The following is a 26,353-nucleotide window of genomic DNA, read 5'->3' on the forward strand; positions in this document are numbered from 1 at the left end:
AATTATGATTAAATTTAAATACAAACAAATATTTTGTAATGTATAATTGTTTATTTTTTTTATTCAATATTATTTTTAAATTTAAAAAATTGCATAGCAGTTAAAATACTGCGAAATTCCACTCGAAACAATGCATTAAATAAACAATAGCACTCAGTATTAAATAAGTTAAGCAAATAGAATTGTTTTTCTACACTTGGCTAATTGCAAATTCAATAATTTGTTTATTTATTTATTAATGGACATTGCTCAAATATGGATATGTATGCATATCCCGCTCCAACAACGCTCATATGCCTGCAGTCAAGTACAAATAACATAAATAAATGACAGCAAAACGCAGTATTGCCGACAATACAACAACAAAATTTATAAATAATTCAAACTGCGCTAGAAGTCAAGGTCAACATGCCAATTTGCTCACACACACACGTTCACATACACATTTATATATAGCTAAAAACCAAAAAAAAAATAAAACGAAGCGCACACACACACTAACTAACACACTGTCACACTCCACATTTGAATTGACAAACGTAAAAGATAGTTAATTTGTTGTGCTTTCAAGCGTCGCCGCTGCAAAGAGTTTTCGCTGTCATGCTGTCTTCTTTTTTTGCATTTAGCTCTCCTCCCAGCAAATGCTCTGCCATTTCTTTTTGCCTTCCACACAAATAGCCGTGGGTTATGCTTTGTGATATTTTTAAATTAAATGCAGCTGTGTAAGCAGTGGAGGCTTGTGCTGCACACCGAGTGGCAACCCCACTACGCTCCAAGCAAATGAGTTGCATAACTTTTAAAAAAATTGCGAGTGCGAATAATAGCTAATAAAAGTATGAACGGGCTAATTTTGTAGTGGAAAAGCAAATCAATTGTTAATATTTTTTCGCAGTTTCTTTCGTTCACTGCTTTGGCTGCTTAATTAGATAGCATTATAAGACGCGCACCTTATAACAGATTTTAATTCGAAATAAAAACAAAATTTTAGCAAATTTATGAAAGGGAAAGCATTAGTATTTCAACACTGGATTTAATTTTTAACATTACATTAAGGTGTTTTTAACAAATTAAGAGGGGATACCACTTCCAGGTTTTATAGCAAACAAAAAAAACTTATCATCGCCTAAATGTATGCAGCTTGTTGTATTATTTTGTAAAACTGAACTTAATTTTGTAACTGTTATTTCTTTTTAAGTAGTTTTAAGGTGAGAAATCCAAGTAAAAATTTTGTATGCAAAAAAAAATGTATCAACGCCCATCAAAGGTAAGCAACTTATTGTATTGTAAAAATTGGATAATAACTACAATGTAAATGTAAATTTTAAAACAAAAAAAAGTTTAACTCCGCCCAAAAGTATGTAATTTATTGCTTTGGTAGTTACTTTTTGTCCTCCAACAAACATTACAAGACACTTTGACGAAACAAACAATTTTTATAAAACAAAGAAGTCAAAACTGAATGCCTCTATTGAGCTCTTTTGACCCCACACGTGGTTTGTGTAATATTAAATTTTATTATAATTATTCTTAAATTTTTGCTGTTTTCTTAATTTCTTTATCGTTTTGTTATATTGTTTTTATATTTTATTTAAATTTTTTTGTTATTAAAGTATAATTTATTTAGTTACATCGTTAAATAATTAAGAATTATTTCGTTTCAGTGCGAGTTATTAATATACACATAATCTCTTGGTTGGGCTTTTACTAATTGTAACACTTAAACTATTTACTTTCATAATTCATATTTAATAACCATGTTCATTGTTTTTTTTTCATTTTCTTTTTTTTATTTTTCTTTAATTCTTTTTTTACTATTATTTTAATTTTTTTGTTTATTTTTTTCTAATTCTTTTAATTTTTCTATTTTATATTTTGTTTTTTTAAATGGTTTTAACTTTTGTTTTTTTTTCTTTATACTTTTGTTTTTTTGTTTATACTTATTTTTTTTTTTTTTATACTTTTGTATTTTTTTTTAAACATTTGGTTCTATTTTTTTTTTTTTTTAATTTTAAATTAAAATAAATTTAATTAATTTTTTATTAAGTTATTTTTTACGAATTTTTTAATTTGTTGTTAAATTTCTTCAATTAACTCGATATATTATATAATTTTTAATTAAAATTTTTTTTTTTTTTAATTTTTAAACTAATATAAATTTCATTAATTTCTTTTTTTCTTTTTCCTGATTTTTTTAGTTACTTCTATTAATTTGTTTTAATTTTCTCCATGCATTATATACATTATTTACTAAGTTATTTTTTATGTAATTTTTTAATTTTTAAATTGCTTTAATTTACATTTGTATTAATTTGTTTTAATTTACTCGGTTTATAATTCCCTTTTTTTTAATTTTTATATTAATATAATTTAATTAATTTCTCTTTTTCTTATTTTTTTTTAATTACTCCAATTAATTTTTTTTATTTACTCCAATTAATTTTTTTTTAATTTTTTCCATTCATTTTATACATTTTTTAATAATTTATATTTATGTAATTTTTGAATTTTTTGTTAAATTTCTTCAAATTACATTTGTATTAATTTATTTTGATTTACTCGGTATATTATATAAGATTTGATTCACCATTTTTTTTTTACTTTTTTTTGCATTCATTTTTTATTTATTTTCGTTTTTGTATTTTTATATCGATTATTAATTTATTTTGTTATTTTTTTTACATATTTCAAAATTTTTTAGAATAATTTTTATATATTTGTGGATTTTTTATAATTTTTTACAGTTTTTATTATTATTAATTTTTTTTATTTCAGCATTAATTTATTTAAACAATCCATGCATATATCTTTATAATGAAATTTAATATTTAAATTTAATTTTTTATTCAAAATTTTTTTATTTGCGTTATTCGATTTACGGTTTATGAAACCAAACAAAATAGAACGTATTTAAAAAAATATTTAAAATAGTTCAAACCTCTCCCGACTAACATTTGTAGTTTGCATAAGCCCACATGTGCATACACACACACACACACACGCATTAAGGGATCCACTGTCACGTTCTCGTACAGATAACGTGTTTAGTTACTTTTGTGCGTATGTGTGCGTGTCTTTAGGCATGTGTTATTCCACCTTTTTGTGGCCACAGTACAGCGGTATGTGTGTCAATGCCAGTCAGTTAGTTTGGCCCACACGTTGTCAACCGGTTGCTTGCAGGCCACATATTTGCCACGAAAAAAGCACCGCGACAAAAATTGGCAAAGGAAAGTTGCCTGCCAGGGAAAAAAGGGCAATATTTTGTCACGTGAGTTAAGCCAACGCTGTGATATTGCGGTCTACATTACGCATACAGCGTGTGTATGCAGCACATGTTGGCACTAATACAAATAAATGTACATATTTGCTGTGAGTATGTAAATGCATATGTATGCATGTGTGTAGATATGTGTTTATTATAAAATATGAAAGAAGCTGTTTGCTAAACCCATACAAATGTCAGATGGCGTAGCATAATAAAAAAAAAACCGCAGCCAAATGAAAATAAAATGTTGTGTACGCTGTCATGTCATGTGACAAGCACGTTTCACGGATATAGACGTGTATATATGCACCTATATTTATATATGTAGAGTAAATGTACTCTCTTCTTTATATATATGTGTCTCTGTGTGGGTGTAAATCATTGGCTTTGTTAGTTTTGAAGCTTGGCGCATCCTTGTGTCCCGTTAACAAGTCAGGCGAGTAACGGTATATTCAGTCCACGAATGCGTGTCACGCACAGGTAATAGACATAGTAGGCTTGACGTGCGTGCACATTTGCTTGTGTGAAAGTAGTACAAACGCACCCAGGCATAAGTATAAAAAAAAGGTTTGCTGTTGAAAAAGCAAAAACACTCTACATTATTATTTTTTCATAAGAAAATTGTGTGTATAAAATTATATACATACGTTATGTGTCTGAGTGCTGCTGCGCCACAAACTAGGACTCTATGCTCACTACTATAAAGGCAAAAAATAATATAGCATGACATATGTGCCGGAATATTATTGGAAAATATTATGCTGCTGCAACATCTACGCAAAAAATATTTTTCCCATACGCACTATTTTCTGCATATTGAAGGTTTTCAAAGCGATTTTCTTGAGCGCTCAATTATTTGTCTGCAGAAAATGTATGGCAGAATTCACGAAACCTTTGAGAATATAATATTTAAAGCAAGTAAATGCATAGCATACTTTAAGGCGCTGGAACAGAAGTTGAGCGGCTGGTAGTAATAAAAATTGCATACTTCAACTAAATGACAAAATATATAATATCGCATTTTCATACTTTTATACAAACTATGTTGCATAATTTCGAGTGTTATTACAATTGAATATTTTTGTGGATTGAAGTGAATAGATAAGAAAATATTAAAATTTTTACGCAAACTTGGTAGGGTATTTTAAGCCAGCTACATATTAAATTTTAATCAAAAAAATGTATGGTATACTTTAAGACGCTACAGCAAAAGTAGAATGGATGGCAGAAATAACAATAGTATACTTCAAGTAAACGAAAACTTTTATTCGGTTGCATTTTTGTGCATTTTAAAAACTATGTTGCATAATTTTAGGCACTATTGTGGTTTTTGTACTCTATTCTACTATAATACATTTTTTAGATTGAAGTGAAATTAAATTTAACATTTTAGTTAAATTTAACATTTCTAAAGCATATTTATGTGACTTAATAAAAATTCTAAATATATTTAGTGAATTTACAGGCGAAACATGGAAATAACATTTTGATAACTGAAAAGCTACATACATACAAGTATATATAATTTGTTCCGATTAATTGCATACAATTAAAAATTTATCATTTTCAGACACGTAGCAGGACTAATCGGCTTTTTAAATAAGCCAAAAATTTCTTCAAAGCATACATTTAGGCGTGCTGAAACCTAATAACAGGTATAGCGCAAATATTATAAGCAAGCAGTCAAGTACACACCTTATAATCATTTCATAACCAAAAAACTCGAGTCCACCCACGAAATTTTACTCAACAAGACATCAGCTATATTATTTTTAGCCAAACCTTTTAACTAGCTAGCATACAGTGACAGAAAAAAAAAGTACAATAAGTAAAATGAACAAAAATGCTAGCCTTGCGCTATCAACGCTTACCTCTGTACCGCAGACGATGAAAGAAAGACAAAAGAAATAGAATGGTACAAAAAAAATATGCTCAAGGTCAGCACGCCCACACAAGTCAAGGTAGCTTGGTTACATAAGTTCAGTATGCAACTGATGTACATATGTTTTTTGTATATAAGTATGTGATATATCTAAGCAAAGTGGGCGCTGTCTGCTTTTAAAATTTATAAGAACATATGACTCAACGCAGCAATCAAAGACGGAGGATAGTCTCCACCTATGCTATAACGTTTTCATTGTCTTCATTTGCATGTACACTTTCTTTGTTAACATTTCGAAATACGAAGCCTTTTTCGTATTTCTTTTAAATTAGAAACGGAAGTGAAGCAATAAATAGAAGCATAATACGTATGATATGTGGGTCCTAAATTTAGATATTAGGTATATACATATGTGACTCATATACTTCCTGTTATCCTTTCAATATAAACTGATTCAAAAGTTTTTCCGCAACGTTAATAAATATTTTACAAAAATGTCAGTCATTCATATGTTAATAACTAGAAAAATATAGCACACTTTTGAGCGTTTTGACCATTCTATTTTATAGTCATATACTTTTGCGTCATATTATATTTATATTTTATTTGAATTGAATTATTTTTATTTAATTTTTATTATTTTAGTTTTAAAAACAAATTTTATTTTTATAATTATTTTTGTGTTATGGTTCTATGGGTATTGGTATTTTATTTATGGTTCTTTTATTATTACTAGTTTCCTTTTCCTTTTATATTTTTTTTAATTTGATTTTTTTTTTTTTGATTACAACTTTTCATTATTTTTTTTATTACAACTTTTTATTATTTTTTTTATTATGGTTTTTATTAATATTATTATTTTTTATGTCATATTATGATTTGTACCTTTTATTTTTAGATCTTTATAATTTTTTAATACTTTATAATTTTTAGATATTTAATTTTTTATTTTGTTGTTTTTTTTTTTTAATATTAATTATTTGTTTTTACATTATTATTTTTTTATTATTATTTTAATCATTTTTTATTTATTGATTTTTTTATTTATTTCTCAATTTTTTTGTTTATTTTTTTTTTTAATTAATTATTTTTTAGTAAAAAATTTTTTTAATTGCTTTCTTATAAATTTGTTTGTTTCTTTTTGTTTGTTTATAAATATTTCAATGTGATTAATTTGTGATTATTTAAAATGTTAGTTGATTGATCCATATAGTCCATTATTTTCTTTATATAAAACTTATATCATATTTATATTATTTTTATTATATTAAATTAATTTTAGAAAATTAGTTACTAAATTTTAATCAACTTAAAATGACATCCCTTATTTGTTTCAAATAATTTTTAATTAATTTAGTTTTTAATTGCAGTTATTTTTTTTTATTAATTTTCAATTAAATTTTATTTGTTGGAACAATATTTGCTATCTATTCATTTTTTATTTTATCATTGTTTACAATTTTTTTTTTTGCTTTTACTTTTTTTTTTTTGTTCTTAACTTTTTAAATAATTTTTAATTGTGGTTATTTTTTTATTCATCCCCAATTACTTTTTATTTTTTTTTAATATTTTTGATTATTTATTCAATACTTATTTTATATATTTTGTTTTCAATGCATTTATTTTCAGCCTTTTAATTTTTCATTATTATTATTTTGTAATCGTTTCTTAAACGTTTTTATTATTATATTTTGTAATTTGTTACAATTTGTTTATAATGTCAAATGTAATTTACATTTGTATTATATTAATATTATTATTTTGTAATTGATTTTTTTATCGTATTTTATTTTCTAATTAATTATTTAATCTCTTACATAATTTTTGAAAATCATTTTGCAATTTTATTTATAATTCCATTATTAGTATATATGCATTCTATATACTTATACATACATATATACATGCAAACATATTAAATCCACTTTTATTAATCCCGCTAAGTACAGAATCGCGTTAGACACTTCTACCTCTAAATTATATCTAATTTTAACCCCTCAATAGAAATGGGAAACAACTCATATACTGATTACTAGTAAATAACAATGATTAGAATGCCATTATTTGCTTATTACAAATGCATCAAATTGATGAAGTACTAACACATACATACATGCATAGAAAGAAAGCCATATGAAAATAATGCAAACAATAAAAGTAGATATTTCGAAGGTTTCTAAGTGCACTAATGATTGGCTGTGAATAACTGCCGGAGTAGATGATGATTGGATGACAGCAGGTTGCTGACTCTGAATATATGTGAATATGTACGTGCATGTGTGTAGAGATAGTTAGTTATGCAGGTTTGCGCTGATTGGTGACCTTGACACTCGTTAGCTGACAATTTGTGTGCATTTTCGGTCGGTTATATGCGGGTGTGATGAGCATAACCTAGTGAGCCATAGAACCAAAGTTATTTGCGGTTAGTTATATTTATTTTAATATAATAATTTAGAAATTATTAAATTAAAATAAATAAAATTTGTAAATTATTAAATTAAAATAAATACCTTATTAGTTTGATTTTATCTTTTTTTATTAGTTTTTTGCCTCTTATTTAATTTTCTTATTTGAAATTTGTAACTTAATCTTTAATTTTATTTTTGTGACTTCATAAATTAGACTTTATTATATTTTTTTTTCGATGTTTTTTTATATTTATTTATGTTTTATTTATTTATTTATTTTTATTTACTTATTTATTTATTTTTATTTATTTATTTATTTATTTTTATTTATTTATTAACTTATATTTATTTATTTATTTTTATATATAATATTATATTATGAAATCTCAAAATAAGTTATATTTTTTCAATTATATATTTTTTTATTTTCAATTTTATTTCTGCTCCATTACGTTAATAAAGTTAATTTTATTTATATATTTTCGTGTATTAATTAAATTTTGGTCATTTAATATTCTAAAATTTATTTGTTTATTTTTTCCAATTGTAATAATTTTAATTAGTCTTAATCTCTTACAGAAATAATACATATTATTTAATTCTAAATTGTTCAATTTATTTTCATTCACTTTATTTACTTTTATAACTATTTTATTAATTACTTTTAATAAATTAATTTGTAGAAATAAATTTAATTAATTAAAGTATTTTACTTTTTTATAATTTTAATTTATTTCGTATTCACACTTTTTTTTATATTCAATTTCTTTAATTTTTTTCAATAAATTTTTTTTCACTTTAGTTATTTTGACGGATTTAATATAAGTATGCTCTCATTTATTATTTTTTTATATTTTGTTCTATAAAATTAAAAAAAAAAACAATATCGATTTATATAAAAATTAAAAATAAAATTAATTATTTATTTATATAAATTTTTGTTTATAAATTTAATTAATTTTTAAAAAATTTTAAATTGAGACTTTTTTAATTTTATATATAAGTATAAATTATTTTTTTTTAACTTAATTTCATTTTATCAATTTATTATTTTCATTGTTATTTACTCTAATTTTATGCTATATTATATTTTTTAAATTTGGTTAACATTTTCAATATATTTTTAAGACTTTTTAATTTTTATTTATTATTTAAGCAATACTTTTTATTTATAGTATTTTATATTATTTTTGAATTTTTCAGATTCTTTAACTTTACATATTTTTAATTAAATATTTTTCTGAAGTATATTTAATTTAACTAAATTTTTTGGGTTTTGTAAAAAAAAATTTATAAGGTTTAATTTTTTTATTTTTATTTATTTCTTGTTTTTTTTAATTATATATTCATTTTTAATTTTTTTTCGATTTTTTTTTTAATTTTTTTTCCACTTTTTTAATTATAAATTTTTCATAGTTGGTATATCCAAATTTTGTAAACACCATAAAAAAATAAAAGCGGCAAAGCCCCAGCACCCTTGCCAAATTAGAAAGCATTCGCATTACATTACTACATCCACATCCACATGTAATATGGTGGCTGTCCATTATAAATAAGCCAAATGTGGGTGGTAAGCGCAAGCAAACACGTGAGCGCTCAATTAATAGAAATATATAGTTTATTTGCACGTTTTGTTCTTCTTAATACAAAAATTGTCACGAATTAGTGTTGGAACGCCCACAAACACACCCCACTTTCTCACGGTGTGCTGCAAACTTTTCGTTAGGCATGAAATTCAATAAAAATTATTTAATAAAAAAAAAATAAACAAAAATAAAAAGTTGCACAGATGTCTCTATACCTATAGTGACACACATACATGCATTTACAAAAAAAACATTCTGCTGACTGGGGCGAACATATCGTGTGAACAGCTCATTAGCAATGTGTTGCCTTATACTATTTAACGGTATTATTTCATAAATTTCAACTTTACTTTGGTTTGGCGTGTCAATTTGTCGCCACATGCACCCGCCTCCCTCTGCAGCCAAGTGTTTTTGTTATTAATAAAGCAAATACTTTTATGTATCAATACCAAAGACTCGCAGGGGAAAAATAGCTTTTCATAGTTTCATAGTTGTCGCGTGTCATAATTTCATGTACTACCGTAATATTTAAATGATTGAAAGGTGAAGGCAAGCAAGTAATATAAAATAAAATAAAATAATGTAACTATTGTCTTTGATTTCAGAATTTGCACGAAACAAATTAAAGGATTAGGCACACGGCATTAGAGGAGTTTAACGAAGTTAAGTAAGTCAGCTCATATCTAACACGTTAAGTTCGTTATATTATATGTTCCTTAAAGGATGCTATTTTAGAAGCGTTTTCTCCAGAACAAATTACTTATACCGCAAGGGAATATTTATACTTGTAACTAGACAAGGTTTTGCTAAAAAAAAACCATTTGAACCATTTGGTTTGTTTTAAAAGGCTACTTCAGAACTATCGTCGAAGTTCATGTCAGGTGGTTTTAAGTATAGAACAGAAAAATATTTCAATAGGCGTTGTAAAAGATACTTAAAGAAAATATAATCTGCTTCAGATATGTTAAAATTAAGTACAACGCTTCTAAAATCAATATTCCACAGTACAGAAACACTTGTTAACCACGAAATTCATGGGCAAACATTTTGGCTGCACGAACTTTAAATCCATTTTCTGTTGCAGAACCATAAACAGAAATAATATGACTCAATTTCAAATTTAGCAGATACACCAGTGAGAGCTTACGAGTAATATAACAAAATTAAAAATAAAATTAAAGTTCTACAAATTTTCAAAAATGAACTGTCAGAAAGACAAGCAATGATCGGCGAACATTTCCAATCGAAGCATGGAGCTTTTGGGTAGCTATATACATATGTATCTCAAGATAGGTGTTTAGAGGTTAATACCTTTGTTACAAGTTCTTTGATCTGCTTCGGCAGTTCTCCACATATTCTTTTTGGTGTTATTTCTAAGCAGCGAGCGTTCAGAAAAAATTATTGGAGAGCTCATGTCATCTAATAACAAATCAGTCACCGACAAATTAGATAGTTTAGTATCATACTCCTATTAAAAGTTTTTTTTTAAATAAAAATTAACAATAAAACTAATTAAGGTAGGCTCGACGCAGCTTTCTAGGCATACAAAAGAATTGAGAATTGGAGAGTAATACCAACAATATACAATAGTAAAAGGGCTGGAAAGCAAAAAAAAAAAACAAGAATTCAACTTTTTTTTACATATTGTTCGATTTTTTTTTCATAATTTTGTAATTTTTTCTTAATTTTTAGTTCTTTTTTTAATTTTTTTTTTAATTTTTAGTTCTTTTTTTTTAAATATTTTTTTTAATTTTTAGTTTTTTTTTAAACTTTTTTTTTAATAATTTTAAACTTTTTTTAAATTTTTTTAATGGTTTTATATTTACTAATTTCTCAATATTATTTTGATTACATTTCGTTTAACAAATTTTTTTTTTAACATTACTAATATGTCTTTATTTTGACTCCTTTTTGTAGATTATAATATTCTTTGATAATTTATATTTATTCATTATTATTATTTTGTTACCAATAAATTGTGTTTTGACTCTTTATATTATTGCATATTTTACATTACAATTTTTGATTATAAGTATTTATTTATTATTTTTTGTTTCAATAAATCCCAAACTTTGCGTGTTTGGCTTAAATTCAGCAAACTTTTGCCTTCTTAACATCACATTTACATTGAATTTACTGAAGGTGAATGTCGTGATATCAGAGAAAAAGGAAATCGCATAATAATAACAATAGTTTGCCAATAAAAATAATAAACAGTCTAATAACAGCTACATACGTTATAGCAAATAAATATATATAGTATACGCGCAGACATTAGAAATAAAGACGAAACAAAATGAAAGCCTTGCGCTTAACCACTTCCTACGCAGACTTCATCAAAAGCTAATAAAATCTGATTTGTTACACATGCTAGTAAGGCACAACAAGGCAATGACTTTGTTGATTTATCATAATTTCAAATAAAACGGTGCGACGCTGCGTATACGTAACTTTCAATTACGAGTACAGTATAGAAAGTTTCAATATATATTTACACGCCAATGAGTGGGTATATGCTGTCTATATGTATTTTTGTATCTGGGAGTTTGTTTTTATATGTGTGTTTGTGTGTATTTACTTGAGTTTGTGTGTGTATATGGCAGGAAATAGCTAATGTAACCAGTAATTTGGCGCAAAGCGCGCTTTGGGAGTGATTTTGCTGCAAATCCCGTTAAGAGATTGCGTGTTAGCCTTCTTTCGTTCCACTGCCACAGTTCACTGAAGGTTGCGTCGTAGATTTCGTTTACTTTTTTTATGCCATGCTTTAATTTCTTACCTGCCAAAGTACTTATCTAGATATGAATCGCTGCAGTTGGTTATGTTCAAAGGTCATACACGTCGGACACGTCGAACACTTGTGAATAATGAGGTCATTTGGCTATTATTCTAATGCTTTTGATTGTTTTTAGCAAAGGCTAAAGGATTACAATGGGGGTCACTGAGGGTAGTTAGTAGATGGAGAAAAGATTAAATTAACAGAATAAAATTGATTTTGCTGCACAACATTTATAGGTAGGGAAACAATTAAATAGAAAATTCATTGTTTTATTACCCTCAAATTATGTAAATACGAGAAATATTTTGAGGGCAAAGTAGGGTTATGGAAAGGCTTTGGAGGCACATTTTACAATCTTGAAAAAATTACAAAAAAGTCCCAAACCTTCGAAAAAGGACAAAAAAAAAGATTAACGCCGACAACAACACAGTGAAGCAAGTAGCAAATTTGTAAAGAAAACCAAATAGACCTGGATCTATCCGTTCTTTATTCCACATAAGTTCGCCAGAATATTGTTTTTACCAAACCAAATATGCGATTTTGTTAATAAATTGGCCTGAAAATATACCCAAATATTTATGAAAATAAAGATCAACACAATGTGAAAAAATATTAACTCAAAACTAAGCCAGAAGGATTCAAGAGTCAACCCAACCAAAAAACAAGCAGACTTAAATCCAACCTATCTGGAACAATAGAAACTCTAGCCAACCAGGTTAGTAACAAACCTATCCAAAAGCAATCTATCAAAAGGGCATTACTAAACTTAAGTCGAACCAAATAGAAAACGATATACAATGTGAATAACAACACAAATCCCAACTACAAAGGTATGCTTTTTCATCCAACTAGAAAACAATCGCACCTAAAGCCATCCAATCTGGAACAACATAAGCTCAAGCCAACCAAATCAGTAGATCACCTATCCAAAAAGCAATCCAACCAGAAACTATTACAAAACTTAAGTCTGGCCAAATAGTTAGCTATCTACAAGGTGAGGCTTACCAATCGGGAAAAATACAAGCTCAAGCCAACCAGATCAATAACTAACCTATTTAAAAACAATAAATCTAAAAAGCATTGCAAAATTTAAATCGAACCAATTCGAAAACGAATTTCTATGTATAGAACAAACTAATAAACAATCAGTCATAAAACGGCCAAAAGAGAAAACTACATATATGGTAAACCAAAACCTTCTGTACCAACCTTTAATGATACAAAATCGAGAAAGTATAGATTAAACTAGATATAAAGCAGTATAGAACAGATCAAAATATAAATTCCGTCTATGCTATTATATAGACCAAACTAATTTGAAATCTAACTAAAATCGATTTAAAAAAAAACAGTTCACCTAGTTTTTATTGGAAAAACTATATGAATATTATAAAATTTTAATTATTATAATATTTGAATATTATAAAAATCCACGATAGAAAGGGGGAGTGTTTTAGTAGGTACACCACTCACGTAGGATGACGATTCCTATATGGTGCGAAGGCATTTTAAACCCTCCTAACGGCCTAAAAACAAAAAAACCCTACTAAAACTAGAAACAACTACCTGGAGCAATATATAGCTCATCAAAACACAAATTTAAAAAAAAAAATTAAAAAACTTAAGAAATTCCTTAACCAAAAAAAAAAAAAAACATGCTGAAGAAGAAACCATAGTTGAACCAGAAAGGAAATCTATCAGTGAAAAGTCTAATCTTACTAATAAAACAAACCGTAACTTTATAAGACAGAGTTTTCACTACAAAAATATAGTTCAACTCAAAACTCAGATAGAACTCAAGACAACCTACTTTATAACTTTATATAGTATAAAGACAATTATCCGTAACTGTCATTGTTTCAGCACAAGTCCTGCTTCAATAGTAGAAGCAGTCTAAAGTCAAATGTAGTGAGTGTTAGGTATATCTTAAATCGATCCCGTTCTTTCATATCAAGGTGACTAATGGATATTATTAAAAAAAAACCATATACTCGCATGTAAATATATATATTCAAGTGTAATACAAAAATCTTAGTAGTACTATTACCAAAGAGGGTATACAAAATAAGATTTTATGAGCATAATTTAAAATAATAGCAAAAGAAACGGGAAAAAATTTAAAAAAAAACGGAAGTAGATATATAAAAGATATGTCTATGTGTTTAATTCCCAAACGGCCCCTATAAAAAAATTTATTATAGATTGTATATTTAAAAACTTGGGACTTTATATATTTCTTCTCAGAAAATTGTACGCACAACATTCGGCCTTATCTTAACATAATATTTTTCACAGTTACACAACAACAACTAAACACACACTAAATGGGGAATGGGTCAGAATTGGTGTCACAAGCTAGCACAGTTACTGCAAATAGTATACATACCCATGTAACTAAGCGCTTTATAAGGACACTTATAAACAGAGTTTTCCAAATTTGATTACGGAAATTGTGTGCAAATTAGCTACAACAACAAATTGTTACTTGTATATAGCAAGGCTTTGGTTGTGACACAGAAAACTGTGTTGAATACTATAAAGTGTACATATGCCACATAATTTTTTTCAGTGTAGCGTGATTAATTCACAAAATAAAGCTTGTAAATACCAAATTCGGCCACGAAAAAATCACGCAATTTCAATTTTGACTTCTTGGGCTCTTCACGCGGATGATGTACCGTTATTTGATCGCCCTCCTCCGAGATAAGCGTTTCACTGGGTGGCGACAGCGCGAATTGTTCGAGCAACCGACGCTCCTGCTCCTGCAGATCCTCCGCTTCGCTGGGCGATTGTGCATCGGTTTTTTGTTGTTCCTTTTGCAGCTGCAGCATGTGCTGAGCGACGAGCATTTTTTGCGCCTGCTCTTCGGCCTCTTTTTGCTTTTTAAACGCTGTACACAGTGGAGAGCGTTGGTTTATCGCCAAATTGTTAGTGTTTGCGAATATTTTGTTTTTGTATTTATTTTTTAGTTTGTGTGTTAGTTTCGTTTTAGTTGTGTTAGTTCGTTAGGCGTAGAAAAAATTGAAAATTGTTAAATAAAGTTTTTGTTTGCTTAAATTTAAAAATTATTTATAATGTTTAGTAAAAAAATACTACTGAAAAAGCAAAAAAGTTTTGGAAATTTCGGAGGAATTAAAAACTTAAATTTTAAATTTTGGTATGTGGATAGCATAGACTACTAGAGGTGGAAAAAAATTATAAATAAATAAAGTAAAAAGCCACGCATGCACGCAGTTTTCAGAACCACCAGAAGCCTTCAATAAATGTACAAATAGCTTGTGATTAAATTAAAAATTACTATAGTGGACTACTTTTCAAATTACTGGTAATTATATTAAAAAAATTTATTTTTCCTGGTTTGTTTCATTTTTTACTTTATTTTATTTATTTTTTTATCATCTTGTTATTTATTATTATTTTTTAATTATGTTTTTATTTTCAATAGATTTTTTATTTAATTTTTTTTTGTATTAATTTATATACTTATTTTTTTTATTTATTTGCTTATTTTTTTTTATTTATTTACTTATTTTTTTTATTTATTAATTTTTTTTATTTATTAATTTTTTTATTTATTAATTTTTTTTATTTATTTACTTTTTTTTATTTATTTACTTATTTTTTTTTTATTTTTTTTTAAATTTTTTTTATTTATTTATTAATTTTTTTTATTTATTTTTTATTTATTTATTTTTTAATTATTTATTTTTTATTTATTTATTTTTTATTTATTTATTTTTTATTTATTTATTTTTTATTTATTTATTATTATTTATTTATTATTATTTATTTTTTATTTATTTATTTTTTATTTATTTATTTTTTATTATTATTTTGTAATATATTTAATTTAAATTTCTTTTTCTTTTTTATTATTATATGAAATTTCTTCCACAGACAAATTTAACAATTTTACTTAATTACTTGTAATTTTTTTATTTACTCTATTTTTACTAAAATTTAATTTTTTTTCGTTTCTTATTGTATTTATTATATTATGTCTTCTTAATTCATTATCTAATTTTATTATTTTTTTATTTTTTAATATTCTAATTTAATTTAATTTTTCTTTTTTATTATGATATGATGTTTTTCCCCCTTTTTGGACAAATATAATTCAATAATTTTATTATTTGTTTTTTATTATTATTGAGAATTTTTAGGTATTTTTTTGTTTTTGCACAAATTATACGTTATTATTTTAATATTTTTATTTTTTCAATTTAGCACTTTTATTATTTATTTATATTTTTATTTCGAGATATTTTTTAATTCTTTATTATGTTTTTATATTGTTTTTATTTTTAGTTCAATATATTTTATAATTCCTTACTATTTTTTTATATTTTTTTTTGTTTTTATTTTTAATATATTTTATTTTTTATATATTTTATTTTTTATATATTTTATTTTTTATATATTTTATTATTTAATATTTTTTATAATTAAGTATTTTTTGTTATTTTGTATTTCTAATTTATTTTATTTTTAATTTTTATTTCAAAATGTTTTTTTTTCAATTATTTTTGTTACTTTTTTATAATTTTTTTTACTACTTTGTTTCATATTTTTAATTTTCTCGTTGCAAAAAAATAATTAAATATATATGTACATACATACTGTACTTTTTTTTTTATTTTTAGTATTTTTCTGCAACTACATGTTTCTTCTTGTGTTTTCGTAAATATTATTTTCCATTTTTATTATTATTTAAAAACTTGAAGAATATTTCTTTAATTAATTAATGATTGTATATTACATAAGTATCATAATAATTTGTGTTTCCATTTTTTTTTGCCATTATTTTCATTATTTCTTCATTGTAAGTAATAGTTATCAAGTAGAAGTTCTACTTGATAACTATTACTTACAATGTGTTTTTTTTAATTGATTTTTGTAGTTTAAAACAAAAATAAAAAGAATACACAATTTTAATAAATATTAGATTTTATTTTTGCTATGTTAATTACTTTTTTAATTATATAATTTAATATTTTTAAGCCAGTTTTTCATGTTTAAAATATTTAAATAATATTTTAAGTTTTTTTTTATTTCTTTGTTTTTTAATGTGTTATTGTTAAAATCTTTAAAACTATTATTTTTACTGAATTTTGAATTAAAAAATTAGAGATTTAGCAATAATTGGAATATTGGAAGATGTTTCAAAATATATATTTTGGAACTATTTTAAAGTTTTTGACACTTTTTTTACTTTTTTAATTATCATTTAGATTTTAATTTAATTTACTTTTTATAATTTTATCTTTATCGTGTTTTTTTGATTTATTATTAATGTAATTTTTTAATTTTTGTAGCATTCTCCTTATGAAAAATAGAGAAAGAAAATGTACGAAGAAAAGTATACCAAATTTATACCCAAAACTAAGCTAACACTTTTCAGAAATGTTCAACTTTGCTAGCTGATTGTTAGAAAACTTTTAAGGATGCTAATAACAAAGTCTATAACCCATCCTTAGTTCTTTCAAGAGCAATGTAGCGCATATCTCAACGAAAAATGTTTGTTGGGTAACTAGCTGAGGGCATTAATTCTTATCAACCCATTTGTGTTGTAATAAAAAATTTTCAAGCCAAACAAAGTTAATTTATCAGTAAAAACTTAACGCCAACAACAATTATGCAATGTGTGAATTATTTACCATACAGCTATTCGGAATGTAGTGCACGTACTTTATATACAAATATGTATGTTCATATGGAAGTAGGTATGCGTGAATATATAAAAAAAAAAAAAAAACAACAACAAAAGGTATATAGTGTCGTGTGCTCACTGACATAATTGATATGTAATTGCATACAAACAAATTTACATATACACCAATATGTACATACGTATGTATGTAAAGTAGTTACATAAAAGTAATAGACCGCCAATCATTGATTACCAACAAAGTCACGTATTTGCGCCTCAACTGCACTGAAAATGCGCTGGCGCTCAATTTTTGTTGCTGTCAGCTTGTCAATTTTTTATTTGCTTTAAAATTTTTACAATTTTCTCTGCAGTTTTTTGTTGCTGTATATAAAAAAGGGCGTCTAACAAGAACGTTCCCTATGAAAGTTGCACTGAATTTAATTGTGCGCATATTTCATTTAATTTGTATTTAATGCATATCTTGTTGTTGTTATTCGACGTGGCTTTCAATTTAGGGGCGCACGGTTATGAAACAGAAATGTCAGTCAAGCCGAAGAGGAAGAAGAAGCACGCAGTGAATGTGAAAATTGCAAAGTGAAGCACCGTAAGCGAAAACTTTTATTAAAAACAACAACAACAACTCAAAGCAAGCCAATACGTACTGATAACTATAAACAACAATTTAGTGTATGGAACTACATGGAAACTGTCAACAACAACACCTTAATTTGTATGTTAACTGTGAACACTAATGAACAAAATAAGAAAATAAAAGTCCAACACAAATAATAGAAAATTAAAAAATAAATGTTTAACTTAAAAATAATTATAAACAGCTAAAAAGGATATTTTAATTTAAAAAATATTTAATTAAATAAGAAAAGAAATTGAATGTGTAAATGAAAAAAATTAAAAACCAAAAAATTTAAAAGAATAAAAAAAAAAATTTTTAAACAAGTAAAAAAAAAATTTTAATAAAAAAATGTATTTCAAAAAATATTTATTTTAGAACTAAAATTTTTTGTTTGCTTTCATTTTTCTACATTTTTTAGTCTAGCTAAAATAATGACTTGAAGACGCTTCCGTAGTAATACACAGTATAGGCTGAAAGTAACTAGTCCTTCACTGGATCGAAAAAACATATTTTTTTATTAATTTAAATTTTGAAGCAATTAGTTGTACACTGGAAAAAACCACTAGTTTCATAATAGTTAAAAAGCTAGAAAGCATGTTTATCATTAGTTTAAAAATAACTAGTTTTCTTATTTAGAAAAAAAAGAAAAGTAACAACTTCACTACATTTTGTTTTAATTAAAAGCAATATTAGATAGACTAGACCGAACGTAGCTAGAAATTTTCGAGACGGAAAATAACTGGTTTTTGAAAGTAGACAAATAATTAATTTTCAGTAGTTGAAAGAAAATTTATTTTTTAATAGTTGATAGGTAAATTATTCTTCATTTGTGAAAAGTACCTAATTTTCATTAAGAACTAGAAAAAGAAACAAACAAAAAATTATTTTAGCTGTTGCCACTGACGTACACTAAAAAATTCTATAAATATCATACTTCTTTTTTCCCCTACTCTATGAAGCCTAAAAGCAAGAAGACTGCCAAACATTCACACTAAAAAATCCGAACGTAGTGTATCTACTAGAAAATTTAATAAAAAATGTAATCACAGCGATCAAATCATAGGAGGAATGGAGAAATTGAGTGATTTGATTTTGCAACAGCAAAATGTTGTGGAAAAAAGTAAAGAAAAATTAAATTCAAATTTATATAATGCAGACGTATAGACACGTCATATACACATAAGCAATTTGGTGCAGGTGTGCTCGCCGCAGATGAGCATTCGCTGCAAATGGCTGCGTTCAATTCCATTTCAATTGAATTCAATTACTATGGAAATCAGTAACGTTGATGAGGGGGGCTTTGATGAAGGGAATGAAGGAGTCGAGTTCAGTTTTAATGATAGTTGGCAGAAAAATGCAGTAAGCGTCGTCGCATGGAATGACAGCGAAATGACAAAATGAGCGTTTAATGCGGCGAAGGCGTAACGGTATTTTCTGTTTTTCTTTTTTGGGCAATTAAAATTTGCCTGTGGTGTAGGGAGACACACATGCATGCATATAAAAATTTGCACACTGATGAATTCCCTCTTGGGTTATTTAAATATAAAAAAATAAATAAGTTTTGATACTTTTTCTAATAATAATGTGTATGATCTTACAAAAACCTAAAACAATTCAATTAAAATAAGACTTTTTGTTTTTTAATTTGTTATACATTTTTTTTTAAGTCTGAACGTCTTTAACAAGTTTAAAATTTTACAAAAAAAAAAAACAAAAACAAATTTTACTTAATAATTTTTTCTGCAAATATCATATCTATATTCTGATTGATTCATAGAATTCGGATTAGTTTTCAAGAATTTGACTAACATGAAATTTGTTTGAAGTGAAATTCAATGAATAGAACTACTAGAATAAACCAGCGGCAAAAATTATCGATCAATCAACAACAAAATCTATCGGGAATATCAATTATACTGATAGCATCTATCGGCAAAAACTATTGATACATCAATACAAAATGTCATCGTAAATAAAAGATATCAATACTTGTAGTAGAATCAATCAATAATAAATTTGTTCGATAACTTTTATCGACAGTAAAAATTATCGATGTATCAATATAAAAGTTCTACAAAAACAATGTCGACAAAAGATTCTATCTGTAAAAATTATCGATACATCAATAGCAAAGTGTATCGCAAGTGAATACTATCAATAGTAGAATACAATAAAGATAAAATTTATCGATACATTTACACGAAATTTTTTTGAAAGTAAAATTAATGATGGCACAGTAAAATAAATCGACAATAAAATTTAGCAATATATTAAAAGTTCAATTTTAGCAAAATTTATCGACTTTTTAATCCAGAGAAAAATTGAATTAAAATAAAATAATATCAATTACAAAACTTTAAGGCATTCGATTATGCTGGAGTATATATACTATATATATTAGATTAAAAACTTCGACTGTAAGATTTGTCAATTACTCAAATTATGGATAGATTGAGAGCAAAATTTTACGACGTTACAGCATACCAGATTATGATAGATTGTAAGGATATTTTATCATCAACATTTATCGTTAATGACAACTATCGATAGGAGAAGCTATCAGAAGCTAGATTCATAGTTACATCAATAACTTGACTTGGTTCCGTATTAATATTTATCGCTAAAAATAAAAATATAGACAAGCAAATCGAAAAATCGATAAATTAGAACTACAATTAATCGATTACAGATTTTATTGCAAATATCAATATTTCAATTTAATAAAATTTAATCGATTACAGATTTTATTGCAAATATCAAATAGTTGAATTTAATGAAATTTAATAAAAGTAAAACCAACAAGTAAGGAAGGGCTAAGTTCGGATGTAACCGAACATTTTATACTCTCGCAAAGTCAAATGGTATACTCGTTTGAGATTTCTTGGTGGATTGGCTGATATTTTCGGTAGAAGGTCAACGATAGGCACTGGGGTCCACACATTTAGTACTTTGGGGCTTGAACAGTTTTGGTTCGATTTAGACAATTTTTTGTCACAAGGTGGCATACATTAAACGTATTATTCACGCAAAGTTTTACCCCGATATAATCATTGTTGCTTGATATGCATAGTGGAAAGGGAAAGAATCAGATGGAATTGAAAATGGTGTCATATGGGAAATAGGCGTGGTTGTAGTCCGATTTAGCCCATTTTCGCAATATAACATAGAAATATGAAATGAACGTTATGCACCGAATTTGGTTGAAATCGGTTAAGCAGATCCCAAGATATGGGTTTTCACCTAAAAGTGGGCTGTGCCCACTGTCTAATTTTGAACGCGGTTCCTATAAAGTCATCTCATACCATCCCAAAGATAAAATTTAATGTCTCTGGCGTGTTTAGTGCTTGATTTTTCGCGCTTTTAGTAGTTTTTAACAGTACCGTTATATGGGGAGTGGGCGGAGTTGCCACCCGATTTCAACTATTTTTATACCGTCGATAGAAGTGCTAAAAACATTTGCTTCTAGTGAATTTTGTTATTATAGCATTAGCGGTTTAGGAGATATGCACATTAAACCTATTAGAGGCGAGACCACGCCTACTTTTTAAAAAAGAGTTTTAACTGCAGATGCCACTCCCTAATGTGATCCTGTGTACCAAATAACAGTCTTGTATCTTATTGCGGAGCTTAGTTATGGCAATTTATTTGTTTTTGATTAATGGCGTTTTGTGGGCGTGGCAGTGGTCCGATTACGCCCATCTGCAATACCAACCGTCTCACGGTACCAAGAAACATGTCTACCAAGTTTCATAAAGATATCTCAATTTTTACTCAAGTTACAGCTTGCACGGACGGACAGACGGACAGACAGTCACCCGGATTTCAACTCGTCTCTTCATCCTGATCATTTATATATAGGTACATAACCCTATATCTAACTCGATTAGTTTTAGGTGATACAAACAACCGTTAGGTGAACAAAATTATTATACTCTGTAGCAACAGGTTGCGAGAGTATAAAAAGGGATATAAAAAGTTTTATTTTTTAGAGTTAGGTCGAATTCCTGAATCTAGTGAATAAAAGAAAACAAAGTGTTAACTTTAATAGCTGTAACGTCAAATATGTAACTGTGATCAATTTTATTTGCCTTGAGTAAAAATGAAAAATTTTCACAATTTTCCACACATTTCCTTTCATACGGAAGTACGCAAAAAATAAATAAGATAGCAAAACAAAGCCAATATGAAGTGAAAAATGAGACGCCGTAGCACTTAAGTGCCACACACTTCGACAAGTCAACGTAACACCGGCAACGGTGCATGATCTAGTATGACCACGTATGTAAAACGGTGCATGTTGCAACAAACACAACGCACAAATGCACACGAGGAAGTAAAGTATTATAGGTACAAGTGAGCGTCGCTGCTCAAGAAGAGCCGTCAGCAGCAAAGCGCCTGAATTGCCCTTATTTCGAGATTTCGAGACCGCCCTCCACAGCACTTTTGTGGCTTATAACAATTGTTACTGTTGCTGTTATAACCAATGTTATTGCTGGTGTTTTTGTTGTTGATGTAAGTGCAATGTGAGTAGCAACGATGACAAATGGTCGGAGCATTGATAAATGACAGTGTCGACACAATATTCTGCTTTTCGGTTATTCGCTTTGTTTTTGTTTTTTTGTGTGTTTCGTGTATCTTTACTGAGCTGCGTTCATATTGTTGTTGCTTAAACCAACTTAGCTGGTTTTCATAGCTGCGTTAGTTCTGAAGTTTTTGCCTACGCTTTGGTTCTATATTTTTGGTCTTTTTGGTTTGTTGTTGCTTTGTATGCCGGCATATCGGTGTGCTTCGCACGAAAATTTCATGTTATGTAGGTTATGTGGCTTTTTATCTACGCATACTGTGAAGTGGAATTCGGGGTCAATTGGGGGTGTCATGGCATAGACTCGCACACAGCCACACACACACATGAATTGGGGAACAATAACAAAAAACTGAAATTTCACTCAATTTCATACAGATTTTCGCTGAGCTTTTGTTGATTGAATGGTTCATTTGTTCGAAATAATGACAGAGTCTGACGTATATATGTACATATGTAGTATATATATATATATATATATATGTACATATAACCACACATATATGATGAATAATGTATGCTTTAATTCTAGTGAGCATATATATACATACATCCATATGTATTTGTATGTGCATATGTATGTATGTCACGGCCTTTGATTAATTGTGCTCGAGCGAAGAATTTCCATTTATTGGATAGAACACGGTGAAGAGTCTTTAATATACACTTATGTATGCATGAATGTAGATACCTCTCTGTAAGGCATTTGGTGTGAACCACTATTAGTTCGTTATAAACTTTCTGTTAGTAGGAAATTTAGTCCATTCTTTAAGTACTAAATGTAAACGATATGGTTATTATTGTTTTAGTATTAAATGTAATCGATAAAAAAATTGTGATCGTTAATAAAACAAATCGATATATCAATTTTCATGAAGTATAGAATTTAATTTTCTTTAAGTATAATGTGTAATATTATAAAAAAAAACGATTTTTCAAACAAATAGAAATATTATTGAAAAACTTAAAGTAAACGATAGAATTATTAAATATAAATCAGAAAAATTCGGTAATAAAAATAATCACCCAAATAACCGTATATCTATCGCATTAAAATTATAATGAATCGGAAGGCAGTGAATATTAAAATCGAAATGTAATGGAAAATGTTGAAACAAAAATTGGAAATGGCGTGAAGCGCTTTTCCAAAAGATATTTTCCTTATATAATATAAACAATGTATTCCGACAATGTATCGATAATTAAGGTGCAAAAATTTATCGATAACAAAAATCGATAGCCAAATATTTATCGATAGCAAAAATAAATGCATAAGCATGGGGAACAGCGAAATTAATCGTTAATTTGGTAATTCAATTTTGAAACTAACACAATACATATTTAAACAAATTCATAAGTAAAGAAGTAAGAAAATAAGCTAGAGTGAAGAAACAGTGGAGATGATAATCAATATCAAAAATCATCAATATTGACAATTAGTGTTGCTCGATTGATCACTGACAAAATTAATTGATGGTAAATTAAACGATGGTGAAATCATTCGATGGATTATTGCAATTAGTGGTAAAGTTTATTTTGTAGAAAAAAATCGGGAGTTAAATTAATTGATATTAAATTTTCCGGTATTGAAATAAAATGACTCCAAAAGAAGTTGGTACCAAAATTAATCGACATTGAAATTAAACAACTCCGATATTAATTGTTTCCGAAATGAATACATACTGAAGGTAATTGATGCTGAAATTTATCGCTACTGGTTTATGGTTGATCCCGAGTGTAATCGATACTGAAATTAATAGGTAATTGATACTAAAATAAATAAATAATATTTAATAATAATTTATCGATACTCAAATTAATCGATATTTAAATTTATCGATAACTATCGTGGTACGTCTTCTTCAAAACGAAGGCGAAATACTTTTCACCGAAAATGTTGGAATCTAACTTTTGAAAACCGCACTTTCTCCGATTTCACTTGAAAATGTTCTGTAAAATACAATTGAAGCACTTGTGCGAAATTCTGAGTAGTCTAAATACATTTTCAATATTAGCGAAGTGCATTACAAATGCTACCCGTTGAATACGGCACTTCACGTCATATGAAGCACGCTTCAATTGGGCGGAGAGCTGGTTTAACCACATAGAGACAGCCGGTAATTGTGTGCTCAAAGTATATAGCTGATGTACATACGCATCTTGGTCGCTTTAAGAATTCTCTATCCATTTCGGTGCGTCTTCGTAGCGAGAAGCTTATCACTGGCGAGGCGCTCAAAGGGATAACAAATTACAATTTGAAATATTTAAATGCGCTGTTAGATTATTCCACCTGCCAGCTGATTTGGCTGTCACCGTTACCTATAGCAATCTTATGTAGTGTTAATTGTCTACCAAAACAACAAGAACAAAACTTTGTGAAAATTCGTTGCCAATGAAATGCCAAGTTGCTTTGAGCGTTTCAACAAAGTTAAGCCGCTTACCATCGGCGCACACACTTACACACCTACATCTACAACAACATCAGTAACACTTCCCACAAACCTAGAATACATGACTACCAACCCGCACACACTTGCTTCCTTTATGAGCGCTAATTTCAATTCATGTCCGCTTTGGGGCGCTTACAGCTTGTCAAGAAGCTTGGAACTTGCATGTGCGGGCGGATGGCAGGGGTAATGGGTGCGGTTTAAGGTGCTAAGAAAATTTCGCCACTTCCGTGCGTACGCTGTGGTCAGCCGACGGCGAAAACGACAACTGAGACGAAGCCGTAGACCTTTAAGGCGAAGAAGACGACAACGAAGAGGAAGACGTAAACCACTAAAGCGACGAAAACTGTAGAGGCAAGACGACGGCGTTGCAAGGGCGGATTCAACAGTTATGTGCGACGTTTATGACAGTCGAAAGTGCAGGAAATTGCATTTTCATGCACTGACATTGACGAGCATTTGTGGATTTTCGATTTTCACAAATATCTTTTTTTTCACACTCCACCAACTGCGGTTGCTCATTTTTGTGGTTAATTTGCGAAAGACTGTGAGTTTTTCATTTGCAGGTTGTGGCGATTTTTTTTTAACTCTTATATAATTTTTTTTCTGCTTTCTTTTTCATTCTTGTTGTTTTTCTTTATTTTAATTTAAATTTTTTTTATATATTTTTTCAGATATATATATATATATATATATATATATATGTATATATTTATTCTTTTTTGAATTTTTTTTATTATTTTTTCCATTTTTTTTTATTTTTTGTATTTTTTTTCTTCATTTTCTTTTTTTATAATTTTTATTTCGGTTTTCATTTTCATTTTTGTTCAATTTTTATTTTACATTTTTTCGCAATTTCCTTTTGTGGCTTAGTGCCATAGGGAAAAATTGCCCGCAGCAGCCGCGTTGGCAGCAAAAAATTTCATTTTCCGCTGTTGAAACTCATGTTTGTTGGTTAGAAAATCGATCACGTTGCTTTGCTGCGCTCTGTGTATGCGATGCCGTACGCATATAATCGTCTCACACCGAAATGCGAGGAAAATCGATTTTGATAAGTGAAGCGCAAAGCAAACTTTTAATCTAATTTGTCGTATTACTCTTTCAATGTGTCACATTGTGAGTAGAC

The 26,353-nt window shown here is 27.4% G+C and overlaps 1 protein-coding gene across 2 annotated transcripts in view; it reads right to left on the bottom strand.

Moving 5' to 3' along the window:
* flw (flapwing) overlaps positions 1 to 26,353 on the bottom strand; it is an 80,672-nt gene that overhangs the window by 44,974 nt on the left and 9,345 nt on the right. Inside the window, exon 2 of one of the 2 annotated variants that reach the window (XM_036357736.2) lies at positions 14,523 to 14,804. The exons of the other annotated variant lie outside the window; for it this stretch is intronic. Within the exon in view, the coding sequence (XP_036213629.1) occupies positions 14,523 to 14,804 (282 nt within the window). The remainder of the gene's footprint in view (positions 1 to 14,522; positions 14,805 to 26,353) is intronic. 2 annotated transcript variants of the gene reach the window in all.

The sequence above is a fragment of the Bactrocera oleae genome, chromosome 5 (genome assembly GCF_042242935.1).
Source record: "Bactrocera oleae isolate idBacOlea1 chromosome 5, idBacOlea1, whole genome shotgun sequence".
In the NCBI taxonomy this organism is placed as follows: Eukaryota; Metazoa; Arthropoda; class Insecta; order Diptera; family Tephritidae; genus Bactrocera; species Bactrocera oleae.